Source organism: Malaclemys terrapin, chromosome 14 (assembly GCF_027887155.1).
Source record: "Malaclemys terrapin pileata isolate rMalTer1 chromosome 14, rMalTer1.hap1, whole genome shotgun sequence".
Lineage (NCBI taxonomy): Eukaryota > Metazoa > Chordata > Testudines > Emydidae > Malaclemys > Malaclemys terrapin.
The window spans coordinates 18,452,423-18,465,485 of NC_071518.1; the positions used below are offsets into that span (position 1 = coordinate 18,452,423).

The window sequence follows — 13,063 nt, forward strand, 5'->3', positions numbered from 1 at the left end:
AGGCAGAAAGAAGAGCTCTGAGGAAGTAGTGAAGGAGTGAAAAGAAGGGTTTATATATATAAAGTCTCTAACTCAAACTCCCTAATGGAATTCCTCAGTAGACAAGAATGGCTCCCTCAAAACCACTGGGGGGATTTTTTGTTTTAAATGAGCAGTTCATACTTAATTATTTAATTAAGATTTTCTGCTTTGCAAATACATCCACCTCTGAAGAGACTTTTTAAAATAAAAAATAAAGGAAACCATATTTATTCAAAAAGAATCATTACTTTTTCTTCTCTGTTTCAGTACATAGATCAGTAACTTACATTTTATATAATCTTGCACAGAACTTTCTTTAAAAGAAAACAAAATAATATCCCTAAGAACTGGAATAATAATAACTCAGTGTGTGGCACAAACAGACAAAACCCAGTAAATCCAGAGGGAACGCTGGCACTCCACTTCCTAAACTCACCCACTTGGTTGTGGGGGGAGAGATGGAGCAAATGCAGTGTGTGAATTCAGGACAAGCATGTCAGCCTCAGCTTTGAATTTCCTGGCTCTGTTGGGCGAGCTCGATTTTATCTAGATCTGGGGAGGAGATTACATTTATATCCCGCAAACCCCAGCTTCAGAAGAAAAGTTTGAACTCCCCTCAAGGTGTGAAGCACAGGGCTCCCACCTCCTCCAGGCTTGAGCTTCCCCCCCTTCCTCCCCTGGGCTGTGAAACTGGAGAAGAGGAGCAGGAACAATGTCACATGAAGGGAATGCTAACTACACTGCAACCTCGCTGCTTCCAGGCAGCTCCTCCAGCCTCAGCCTCTCTTTCTCTCTGGCTGACTTGGTTAAAATCATTGTTTGGCTCCAGCATTAACTACATTCCAGAGGGACGCAGCGCCCAGTCTCCTTCCTCGCATTCCTGCCCCACACAAAGGAGTCCCTCCCTCGCCTGGCCTCTGTGCATCTCTTCCAGCGCCACAAAGACCCTGGGAGCCGGGAGTTGCACTTGCCCCCAGGCTCGGAGTTTGTCCCCGGCGCTTGGTCTAGGTGCAACTCTGCTGGGAAAGGGGGAGAAGGCAGGCAGCCCCTGAGTGCAAATTCCTCCGCGCAGCGCGCCATTGACTGGCCTGAGCAACTTATTTAAGGCTGGAAATTGACACACGGGGGGCTTTTTCTTCTAGCCTCTCCTCGTTCGGCTAAGGGAGCTGGTCGTGCGACGGGCTGTGGAGCAGGGATGCCTTCCAGGTGACCTGGTACAAGGAGCTGCTGGGTCACCTGGCTGCAGATCTCTGGGGCAGGGGGAGCAGCCGGGGCAGAAAAGTGCTTTTCCCTGCTGCAAACTTCCCAGCCGGCGGCTTTCGTGCCCCCCCCCCTTCTATTTTCTTTCTCTCCTCCCACCCCCACCCCCCGGCTCGGGGCCGGCGGAGCATGGAGAGGTACGAGGAGGACATTGCCCGAGCCAGCAAGTTCATGGAAGATCTGTCTCTCTACGAGACCTGCCAGGATGGGCTGTACAGCGGCCGGGGCTGCAGCGCCAGCCGGAGGGAGCTGCTGGAAGACGCCCAACGGGCCATCGCAGCCCACATGACGGCGGAGCCGAGAGGCAAGAAAATGAATGGCACCGTGGCCCCCCCGGGGGACGCCCACCCCGCCGCCGCCTCCGGCAAAGTGTACCAGGCTGCGGCCGCCCCCCAGCCCCGCTCGCTGAACGGCGGCAGCCGGGGGGGCGGCCAGGAGCCGGGCTGCTGCGAGGAAGGGCTCTGCACCCGCTCCGAGGTGGCGCTGCCCTGCTACGGCGGCTTCGCGGACAAGGGCAGGCGCTATTCCTCCGAGAGCGCCCGGCACAGCGCCGGCAGCGCCTACGAGGGCGTCTACGTGCCCAAGCCGGCCGGCTCCTATCCCGGCCCGCCGGGCAGCCGAGCCCACGCCGGGCCCGAGGGCAAATACAACGCGGCCAGCCCCAGGGCCAGCCTGGCCGCCTCCTGCCAGGAGCAGCTCAGCCGCTTCTCCAGCCCCAGGTCCAGCCTGGGCAGCAGCGGCGTCCCGGGCTACGAGAAGTTCTCCAGCCCCCGGGCCAGCCTGGTGGTGCCCGGGCAGGAGAAATACACGAGCCCTCGGGCCAGCCTGGTGCAGTACGAAGGCAGCGCGCTGAGCCCCAGGTCGAGCTACGCCAGCACGGCCAGTGACACCAGCAAGCACTCCAGCCCCCGGGCCAGCCTGAACAGCTACGACTGCGGGAGCAAGCCCAGCAGCAACCGCACCAGCGGCATCAGCATGGGCTACGACCAGCGGCACATCAGCCCCCGGTCCAGCACCGCCAGCCAGTACTCCTGCACCATCAGCCCCCGCTCCAGCTACTCGGACTCCCGCTACGGCCCGTCGGGGAATCCCGAGCTGGATGGGGCTGGCGGGCCCGGGCTCCCCATGGTCAGCCCCAGGTCCAGCCTTTGCAGCCAGGAGGGTCGGGCAGGGGCGGTGGGGAACTGCAACCCGTCTGTGATCAGCCCCAGGTCTAGCATCTCCAGCCATAGCTCCCGGAGTTCCAGAGGCTCCATGAGCGCTTACCCGGAGCTCCAGCTGCCGTCGCCCCGCTCTTCCATGCTGGGACCAAGTTTACAGGAGGAAAATACCACGCAGGAGCATGGAGATGCTTATCCCAGGCACGAGCAGCAGCAGCATCCTGCTTCCTCCAACCCCGACCCGGCTTCAGGGGCGTTAGCATCCTACACCTACAGCCCAACCAAAGGGTCCGCTTCAGCTCCCAAATTCAAGCTTCCGTATCAGGTCACCCCGACCAGGGAGAGTGGACCCAGCCAGGCAGAGAGGAGGTTGGAAGCGTTGACGCTGGAGCTGGAGAAGGAGTTGGAGATGCACATGAAGAAGGAATATTTTGGTAAGTAGCATCCTCTGGCTCGTCTCTGGGAGTGCCTGGCCCAGGAGGCTATGGGGGGAAGGAGAGGGGATTGCCTTGCTATTGCCACTGTCCGACAGCAGACTGGAGCTCAGCGTGTACATCCGGCGGCCCACGATGAGCAGAACTGGTTTAAAGTTGACTTACTGTGTACATTCCAAACAGGCCTGGGGGGGAATCCAGTCTTGAACGATCCAACATTAGAAGCATTAGCTTGTAAGAGTCAAATTATTCAAAGATGATCCCTTATAAGACCTTATTTTTCCTAACAGTTTTACCTGTAGGAAAATAGCCACTGACATTCATGGCCATTTTCTATCCCGATTATTTACCCAGGAACATATTGTTAAAGTCTGCTGTAGTCCTGAGCTAAAGGACCAATTTTCAAAAAAAAGTTTTCTTAATTGTATTCCTCTGGCTTTAGATTGCATTTCTCCTGGTCCATTGCACTAGTTACACTAGATCTGTTTGTTTAAAAAGCTGCTTTTTATGCTGTTCCTCTGTCAAAAATCTGTGGTTTGTTTGTTTTGGAGACTTTCCCCTTCTGTTTATCCCTTTTGCAGTCTGTCATTTTCCTTGTTTTCCCCCTCTCTGGTGTGACTGGAAACAATGCATAAAGTATTATAGAAGCACCTGTTTGTGCCAGTATGGTTTGGTATGGTATGGTTCATTGTCTTTCCATTATAAACCTAACTTTTCAGGACTCCCTAACTTTAGAATATAAGTTAATGTGATTTGAAATAGATACGTTTGAAGTCTTTGGCCCAGCTGCTGTATTTTTGTTTTTATAAACAATGGGCAAACTGGAGAAGCCAGTTTTAGGACTTGCTTCAATAAAATCTTTGTCCCGATTCAACATGAGAGATGCTCATAGGAGCCTCTGGCACATATTGTTTCCGGCCTGCAAGGCCTTGCTTGGTTCTTCACCGCACACAAGTGTGACACAGCTTGGATTTGCACCTAGAAGCGAGAAGAGATGATTGGGGTGATGAGATCCTTTCCTGACAGACTGCAGCTAAGTCACTCTGCCTGCATATCTTCTCCTTTCCTCTCTGTCTGTTTCTGTCTTTCTGAACAATAAAAGCTCCGTGAAACAAATGAATGCATTTTGCAGTTAGTCTGCAGTGTAAGTTAAACCCATTTGGTATTTTTTTTAAATGAAAGGAAATGGCCAAGATATTTGCATTTGAAAGACAACTACAGAGAGCTTGCAAATACTACCCCATTCTCTACAGGTGCTGGGAATCTCCCAGTGCAGCCAAATGGGGTGTGGGGTAGGGAGGGAAGATTTTGGAAGCCCTCATAGACTGCATGCACTCATGTGGATTAGAGATCCAAGTTCTGCAGAGGGTGCCCTGCTTGGTTGTGTATAACAGGCTCCATGAGCGCTTTCCCGGAGCTCCAGCTGCCTTTGCCCTGCAACTTGGAGATGGGGCAGGGAAAGGCAAGTGGATGTACTGATGCATCAGTCAGCTGGTCATTGCCCGCTTTCCCCCCCCCCCCCCCCAGCAGTGAGACAGACTCTGTGGCCTTTGAGGGGAAGGTTTCCCCCCTCAGTGCCCTGCCCTTTTACTCAGACTGGGCGCAGAGGAGAGACAGACCTTACCTATTAGGTATGTTCTTTTTAGCTCATGTGAACATTCTGGAGGACCAGGATCCATATTATTTTAATGGATTTAATGAGCGTTTTGGATTGTGTGATAGTGTTCCACAGGAGAGGTAGGAGCTGAAAGAGGGACACTCATGGCCACATCTGTGCAAGAGGTTGGAGTGCCAATGAGGTGCTGGCTGTGATAGTTGAGAACATTCCAGATCAGCAGGAAGGACCTGTCTTGCACAGATATTTATGCTATTTATAAATATGTTGCTTTGTGGTTCTGACTCCTGTGAATTGAAATAGGAATTTTAATGCTGGTGAAACAGGAGAGTTAGCAATAGGAAGTGGGTTAAGAGACACATGTAGGAGAGAAGATTGTCATTCACTGCATAGTTGTACAGTACCTTCCATCTGGTTGGAGATCTGAAGGGGCTACCACATTATAAACTATCATAATAATTATTATGACTCATTAAGTATCCATGGAAGCTGAATTGTGAAGTTAATTATCACACTAGGCAAAGTAATGTTTGCCTTGCAAATCTCAATGGATTTCAGTGGAAGTGCGAGCACTAAGATGCTTTCAGAGCAGAAGACATTAGCCTTCTTCTGGTGCGGTGAAGTGGCATGGGAGTAACTCGGAGAGGATGGAAGAGTCCATCGGGAGACAGACTGGCACGGGGTGTGTGGTGGGATGTATGTGTGAGTGGGCTCTATTCTACAACTTTTTAATTTATAAGAATTTGCCTATTGCAACCGTCGCTAGGTGCATGTATATTCTATAACAACACTTTACAATATGCCCTAAAGATCAACAGACTGAGGCTCTGTCAGACAATGGGAGAAGCACATTTCAGAGTCTAGGACCCTCTGCCCCCATTGCTCAGAAATTCGTATCTAGGAGAGTTTGCAAACCTCCCAGCAGACCTTAACTAGTGCAGTGGCACACAGAAGTCTCTCTGGTAGCCAGGACCCACACCAGATAAGGTTTAAAACAGCATAGCACAGATTATCAGTTTTCTGTAGCACCTATTATTTTAATTAAATTAGTACTGTTTTTAATAGGACTTTGTGGGCTTGATCCTGCAGTTCTTTCTGAGTCAAAGTGAAGTGAAGGGTGAGTTTTGCCTGAGTGAGCACTTCAGGGTTGCGCCCTGTGTGACTAAAGATTGAAAGGGTGAAAAGAAATATAATCAGAGCAGTACTAGGAGCTGCAAGAGGCTCAGAGTGATGGGGCAGGAAGCTGTCGTCTTCTGATAGATATAATGGCTAGTCACTTGGATACCGCTTAAGTGGTCTTTAGAAGCTTCTCCTAACACTCTCAGATAGTAAATCAAAGGCAACAGAAATGCATTACTGCATTCACACAGTACTAAGCATCTGGCGTACACCCATATAAATGAACTTAAAGGCCTGGCTACCTAGTCACCATAGCCTCTGTACCCAGATCAGTACGTAAAAGGAGCACTCCTCTAGGAAGTATCAGATTAGTCCGGAAGACCTTCAAACACCTGCAATATTTAGGCACGCTATAATTTTACCAGTAGAAAATGAAAGTGTTAACCCTAATAGTCTAACAAACAGAGCAAATGGTTTAATGCTCCTTAAGTCGATCAGCCTAAATATCTAGTAAGTACGTTTACATGTTGTGACATTGCTAATTTTAGTCTCTCTCAACACCAGTCCTCATAACCTCTATTCAAAATGAAAGCTTGTCTACATGGGGATGTTACATTGAGGTAACTTTAGTTTATACGCCTGACAGTGCCTTGTGTCCATACACAATCTTTTTTAAAGTGAATTATTCGGCATCTTTGGCTGCTGCAGTAAGGGTATGTCTACACTGCCCATGTTACAGCGTGGCCGTGGTAGCGCTGTGATGTGGGTAGTGTAGACACGCTTTATCGCTGGGGAAGAGCTTTCCCGGAGATTTAAAAACCAACCCACCCCAAATGAGGGTGTCTATACTGGCGCTTTTTAGCGCTAAAACTTTTGTCACTTGGGGGTGTTTTTTCACACCCCTGAACGACTAAAGTTTTAGCTCTGAAAGTGACAGTGTAGACACCGCTTAAGTAATCCTCCATGGGACAGGAGTAACTCCACTTTGCAGTGAGTTTGCTTTAAGGTTCAGATGATTCCATGACTCTGCTGCTGGCAGTCGTCCCACTGCTATCTCACGCTGCATTGCTTCTCCCCTGGACTGCTCTGTCTGTGTACGTGTATGGACACCACTACTCCAGGGTCATCTTGTCACTTCTCCGTTTACATGCTGGCATTTAGTCAGGTGCGCCTCTTCTCAATACCAGGTAATGGTGAGTTCACCCTTCCAGAGTCACATCCCCACTATAGCAGCTGTGCCCTGAAGCCTCCACACGGTTGCCTGCAGAGCTCCTGGACTTGACTGCCTTCTTTGGAGAGCTGCGTGTCCAGTCTCATCTGTCTCCAGAATGCAGGCATGTATGAGACCGTGTCAGAGCAAATGAGGAAAAGGGCATGCCCAGAGCTGGGCCCAGTGCCCAGTCCAAGCAAAGGCACTCCAAGAGAAGAACCTGAAGACACGGGACAAGCACTGCCACTCTGGTAATGCTCCACTCTCTGCCCAGACTATGAGGACCTGGACCATGTTTTTGCAAGCGATGCCACCACTGTGCTCAAGAATTGTGGGGTGGAACAGTTTTCCAGAAGGCACCGCAGAAAGCATGGCAAGCATCCTGGAGCCCGCATAGACCATAGGGTCTGACAGGGAGCAGGTTTTTCTGGATGGCCAAGAATTGCGTGACCTATCAGAATTGGGGATCCCATGCAGGGACAGTTAGACAAACTGCTGTGCAGGGGACCCCTGCTATCAGCCAGCCTGAAAACGCGTCCTGGGGGAGCTGCTCGGGATGTGTTATGTGCTGTATTACAAGACGACAGCATAGGGGGATTTAAACTACTTTTTTTTCTGGGTACTGGCTTTCTGCTGCCATGTTAGGTGGGGCTAGAAGCTTCTCCCCACCTAAGGGGCGTTTAACCCCATTCACTCCCGCACTGTACTCAACATGACACCTGCACTGAAGAAGTAACGCTATACTTTTAATTCCTGGCCATACCAAATTCTACACCCATCAGCCAGGTTTGCCTCCATGCACCCTTCTCAAATGGCTTCCTGCTTGCTCTCCTTCCCTTCCCCCTGTTCTTTGCCACCCCCTTTCCTTCCCCACCCAAGACAGTAGCATGGGGGTTAAAACAATCAAAGGCGTTGCATGTCAGGGATGCTTATCGTAACTGCAGGCCCGGACAGAGAAAAGAGCAACAGAAGTAGTAATTTGGCTCCCAGTTCTATAAATATCCTCAGCTTGAACTTGAACCCAAATCAGGCTTCACAGATGTTTCAAAATGCATAGGCACTACACAGCATTCGTGGGTATTTGACACTCTTGGATTCAGAGCAATGACTGCAGAGTTCTGTTTATTTTGTAGTGCACTTTATGGTGATCTGCCAGTGTCATAAAAGAGAACTTAAGGCACAGCTTGTATTTTGGCACATACGTTGCAAGGCAGTGCAGCTCCCCCGGGACTGACCGGTAGCTACCGTTTCCCTTCCATGCCTGCTCCAGATGGAGGGACACCTAATAGCCACACTGCATATCTTCCTGGTTTGCCCATTGTCTTTTTTGAACAAGACCCTTCTATGTCTCCTGAGGATTTGCCTCAGGGAACATCCTCCAGTTTACAGTTGGCCTGCAGGGGTGCATATGCAATTACTAACCTGCCCTCTGCTGCCTTCCGCCCACCTAAACCCACCACAGCCACCCAGCCTATTTTTACAGAGGTCCCTTACGAAGGGGAAATAATCTGGAAAATGTCTAACCACCTTGAAGTGAATTCTTCCCCTCCCCCCCCCCCCCCCCCCCCCCGCGCGCGCGCAGAGTGGGGAATGGCATTCCAAAATTGTGGGGAAAGCAACATTTGGTGATCGTTGGCATGGAGACTAGGATTGGGACAATAAGTCCTTGTGCTTTTTCTGGTTTCCCTGATTTCCACGGCCCTGCTGAGAAGCTGACAAACCTTGGAATGAAGGAAAAAAAGACAAGAGAGGAAATATTCAAGGTACTAGTAACTGCATCCTGACATGGGGCCGGGGAGGGATGATTTCCAGGAGCAGTTGGAATGGAGGATGTGGGTCTTGACAGGGACACGATTCGGAGGCAAATCGCAGTGTGGGAGCACCTTTTGTTACAAAGGTCAAGCACGGCACCCATCTTGGCAATGGCTTGCACACTATGGAGGACACATCATATACTGCAACCTCCCTGTCAATCAGCCATATTTCAGGCCCTTCCCCCAGCAATCCAACCCCATGGAGAAGAAAAGTTGACTGCACCTCACCTGCAGGACTTTGAGTCTTCTACATTTTGGGCATGCCACAGTTCTCCTGGTTTGAAATCTGTACTACAGTTGTTTTTCTTTTTCTTTTCTTTTAATTCAAGCAGCATTATTTATTATTTGTGCTATTGGAAAACTCTAACTTTTTTTTTTAGTACCACTCAGCTGAAAAATTTCATTATAAACAGCTCCCCCCATCTTTCATAGTACATCCCCCCCATAGTATCAATTCCTAATAAAATCGACACACGAGCATAGTTCAGTCATTTCTTTGGTTACAGCATGTTCATTATTCACAACTACTCTCTAGCCTCAAAGTAAGAGCATAATGCGTCCCTGACCCTGTTTCCCTGGCCACTTGAGGCATTTGTCAGAGGCACCCTCTCAGGCTGTCTGTAAGGATCAGAAAGTCGTTCCACGTCCTGCTCCCGCCCAGACTCCTGCTTTTGGATCTCACAGATGAGGTGCAAGAGATAGCAAGCCCTTATCCCACAAGGCACATAATGAGAAGTGTCATGTCATGTCATCCAGCCTTGCAGTCTTTCAAGCTCATACTCCACTGTCATTCAGCAACTGCTCAGTTAAACTGTTCCTTTCTTTTGTCAAGTGTCCAGTAAAAGACTTCATCAGCCAGGGAAGCAGGGATAAGCTGGGTCTCCCAAAGTGATGGGAAAAATCATAACTCCATTAATGTCCATAGTGGTCAGGGGAGCAAAAATTCCCTATCCCATTCCAGCAAATGGGCCTGATTCTCTAAAGAAACTGGCATCATGGACCTTTCCAGAACTCACATTAATACTGGTGAACCTTCCACAATGGTCAATCAGGCCTTGCAGCACCATGGAGAAATACCCCTTCCTGTTGTGTTTGGCCTGGTGTTGGGGTAAAGAATAGGCATGTGTCCCATCGGTAGCCCCTATACAGTTTGCAAACTTCATCCGTGCAAATGCCCTGTGCCTTCCACAGGGCATTGCAAATCTTCATGACAGCAGCCCTAACACTTGATCTACCAATACCAACTTGATCATCTGCTAACCAGTAGCACTTTGGGGGTGAGAGGTTGCCAGATGGTGCTAGCAACATGCTGAGGAGAACTCTCACATTGGTGTTCTGCCTCTCTAGCTCTTGGGTGAGCGCTGCACAGATATCTAGGAAAGTAGCCTTCTGCATTGTGAAGTTCTCCTGCCGCTGCTGATCATCCCAGTTCTGCATCACTCTCCCATCCCACCAGTCTCTTCCAGCTGACCAAGTCCAGGAACATGGCTCCACTCAGTGAAGCTGCTCCAGATAAATGCTCTGCAGAAGTAACTGCTCGATTTCACCCTCCTGCTTCTCCTCTACCTCTAGCTGTATTGCATCTGAAGCTGTCTGAAGCCGCTGAGCACACCCATTCGGCCGTGTGGCTGCCAACAGAATGCGTGTTTGTTTCAACGACTTTCATGATTGCAACGCTCAGCAGTGTGTCATCTGTACTGTCTGACAGCAGCTGGAAAGTGGCAGTGGCAACATTTGGATGAATTATGGAATTATTAGGAATCTCAGGAGTTTGTTAGTTTGAACCGCAAGTCCCACAATTCTTGCAGGCTCTGGTAGACATCATGAGAAAAATCCCAGAGCATAGGGCTGAGTGATGGAACATTGCACCATTGGATATCTACCCAGAATGCTGTGTGGCTAATTTGAACATATGCAGATCTGTGTGGACACAATGATTAACAAGGAAAGCACCATAAACCAGCATAATGAAGTCATATGGGTGCCTCTCAGGTCACATATTTAATTCAATGCAATTACGGCAAACAAGTTAGATCAATGTAATATTGCCAGGCAGACAATCCCTAAGACACTTGTTTGTTTTTATTGTTCTTGTAATAGAAATCCATATAACTAAGACAGCTTGTATATAATCATGGTATATGTGGCACGTAACATGTACATGTGCAGGTACGTGTTCCGGCAGAGAGTCCATTTCCTTGAAAGCACAGTCTCCCTCAAATGATGGCTTAAATAGGGTCTCTCAGTCAGTGTGTAGTGTAATTTTGGAATTTATGTGATACAATGTTGAACAGAGCCATGGAGAATGTATGAAGCTCAAAAAACGTACTAAGACCACTAAGATATTTGTTACTGTGTATCTTCTGACCCATTTTAAATGTTAATTTAGTATTTGTATTTGTACTGAGACATTTAAATAACATCAAGGGACTGATTTGGGGGCCTCAGACTTTACTTGTTTGTGAACAGTTTTGTGCAGTCATGCTTCCTTCTCACAGGCACCTGCACGCACAGGTATTATTGTGAAGAAAGCATGCGTGCACAAGTGGAAGCTAGTTTGAGACTAATAGTGGTATTCCTGTCCCAGATGTTTTGTCACTTACCAGCTCAATTTGTAAATCTGAATGAAATTTAAAGGAACTGGGCAAATTCGTGCCCAGAACACTTCTGCTAAAATATTACTCTACAGATTCTAATTTCTTAGGAAGCTTTATTCATAAAATATTAGGTCTCTCCTATTCCCACCAACACAGAAAGATAACAATTGATACAGTTTAGTTGTCTTTTTAAGCAAAACCTGTTCTGGGGATTATTCTTTAATTAATCTTTTTTTATCCAGGGCATGAAAAATTCACTCTCCTTTGACTAGGAAGCTACCGGGTGAGTGCCATCAATGTCTACATAATCTAAGCATTCCTTTAAAAGAGTGTCTAGACATTATGGTTACAACAATAACCTTCCAAACATAAATAAAGTGTAGAGCTATGCCATGCTTTAAGCCTGTGGTAGCTCCAGTGCCTCTGGGTTGCTCTCAGCTTTGCTAAATTACAGCAGACTGAGGGTGTCTCACTGCTGCTATTGGAAATCCTCTAGGTACCCGTGAAACTGACCAGAATCATGACAATTTCACATTGCCACAGCTTGGAAAGCTCTCAACAGTAGAGTCAGACACTGGATCTGCTCACAGGAGAGGGCCCCAAAAAAGCAGATGGTGGATGGGGGGAAGCTGCAGCAGTGGTTGATTATCAGAGACCCACCACCACCGCAAAAGCCATGAGAGAGTGAATGCTGCTTCTCTCTTCCAGAAGCCAGAAGGACACTCACATTTATCAGACACTTTCTACCTAGAGATAACAGAAGATGGAACCCAAAGTAGGGCTCATGGAGCCCCCTGGTAGCAAAATCCTATTACCGCCCCCCTTCATAGCCACTGGGGGTTAGAGGAGATTTGACTTTGCACCTAGGTGAGACTCCTGGATTGTGGGAGGGGGCTCACTTTAATTTGGGCCTGTGTCTGAGGGTGTGGATAAGTGAATGGATGACCACAGTTCTGTAACTCATTGATTGCGTGATTTATATTTTGAATGGATATAATGTGGATACAGAGGGTACTGGCCACTTCTAAGCCATAGTCACACATTGACTTAGGGCTTCTGATCCTGGGATTTGGATTCATTTGACTGTGACTAGCATTGTATAGGCATGTGAGCTACCCCACTGTAGTAAGCCTCAGTTTAATTCTTCGAATTTACAGACACCCTCTACTATCACCATATGGTTTGGAAATTCTACCAGCACACATGTCTGTGTGAACACACCGTAGCTGATTTTCTAAGCCACATGATGATGCAGGCCATGTGTCAAAGGGGTGGGGGAATGAGCCATTCAGTCCTATAGCTCTGAATTAAAGATTTTCATTTATACTTGAAATGTGTGTGTGTATATATAGAGAGAGAGAGAGAGAGAGAGAGAGAGAGAGAAGTCTTTTCTGCTTGTCATTGACAGTTAATACCTTTAGAGAGAAATGAGCTTATACAGACTGAAGATTGCTTTGTTTTGAGGTGTGTTAAGCCTCCGATGTTGTTGGTAATTCCGAAGTGACAAGTTCTTATGTATAAAACACTGAGGAGTTTATTAGATCTGTTAATCTCTAGGACATAGCCACTAGTTTGAAACTAGATTTATATTATGCTCCTAGCTGATTTAAAGGGGGGTGGGGGCGAGTCAAAGTCTTGGATGTAACTTTAGATCCTTCTCTAGCATTCTCTGTTTAAAAACAAAACACAAAACCAGCAGGATTCACCTTCTCAGATGGTCAAGGAAACATCTTAAGAAACATTTTAACAGTTTAAGAAAGATTCAAAGTGAGGATTTTTTTCCATCTGAGTTTAACTCCTGTTGGCAGCTATTAGTATAGTCTTTGTGCTTGA

General features: G+C 48.0%; 1 protein-coding gene across 1 annotated transcript in view; it reads left to right on the forward strand.

The window, feature by feature from the left end:
* Positions 1-393: 393 nt before the first annotated feature.
* Positions 394-13,063, forward strand: part of WTIP (WT1 interacting protein) — a 120,506-nt gene continuing 107,836 nt past the window's right edge. Inside the window, exon 1 of the mRNA XM_054049253.1 lies at positions 394-2,875. Within this exon, the coding sequence (XP_053905228.1) occupies positions 1,411-2,875 (1,465 nt within the window). The 5' untranslated portion in view covers positions 394-1,410. The remainder of the gene's footprint in view (positions 2,876-13,063) is intronic.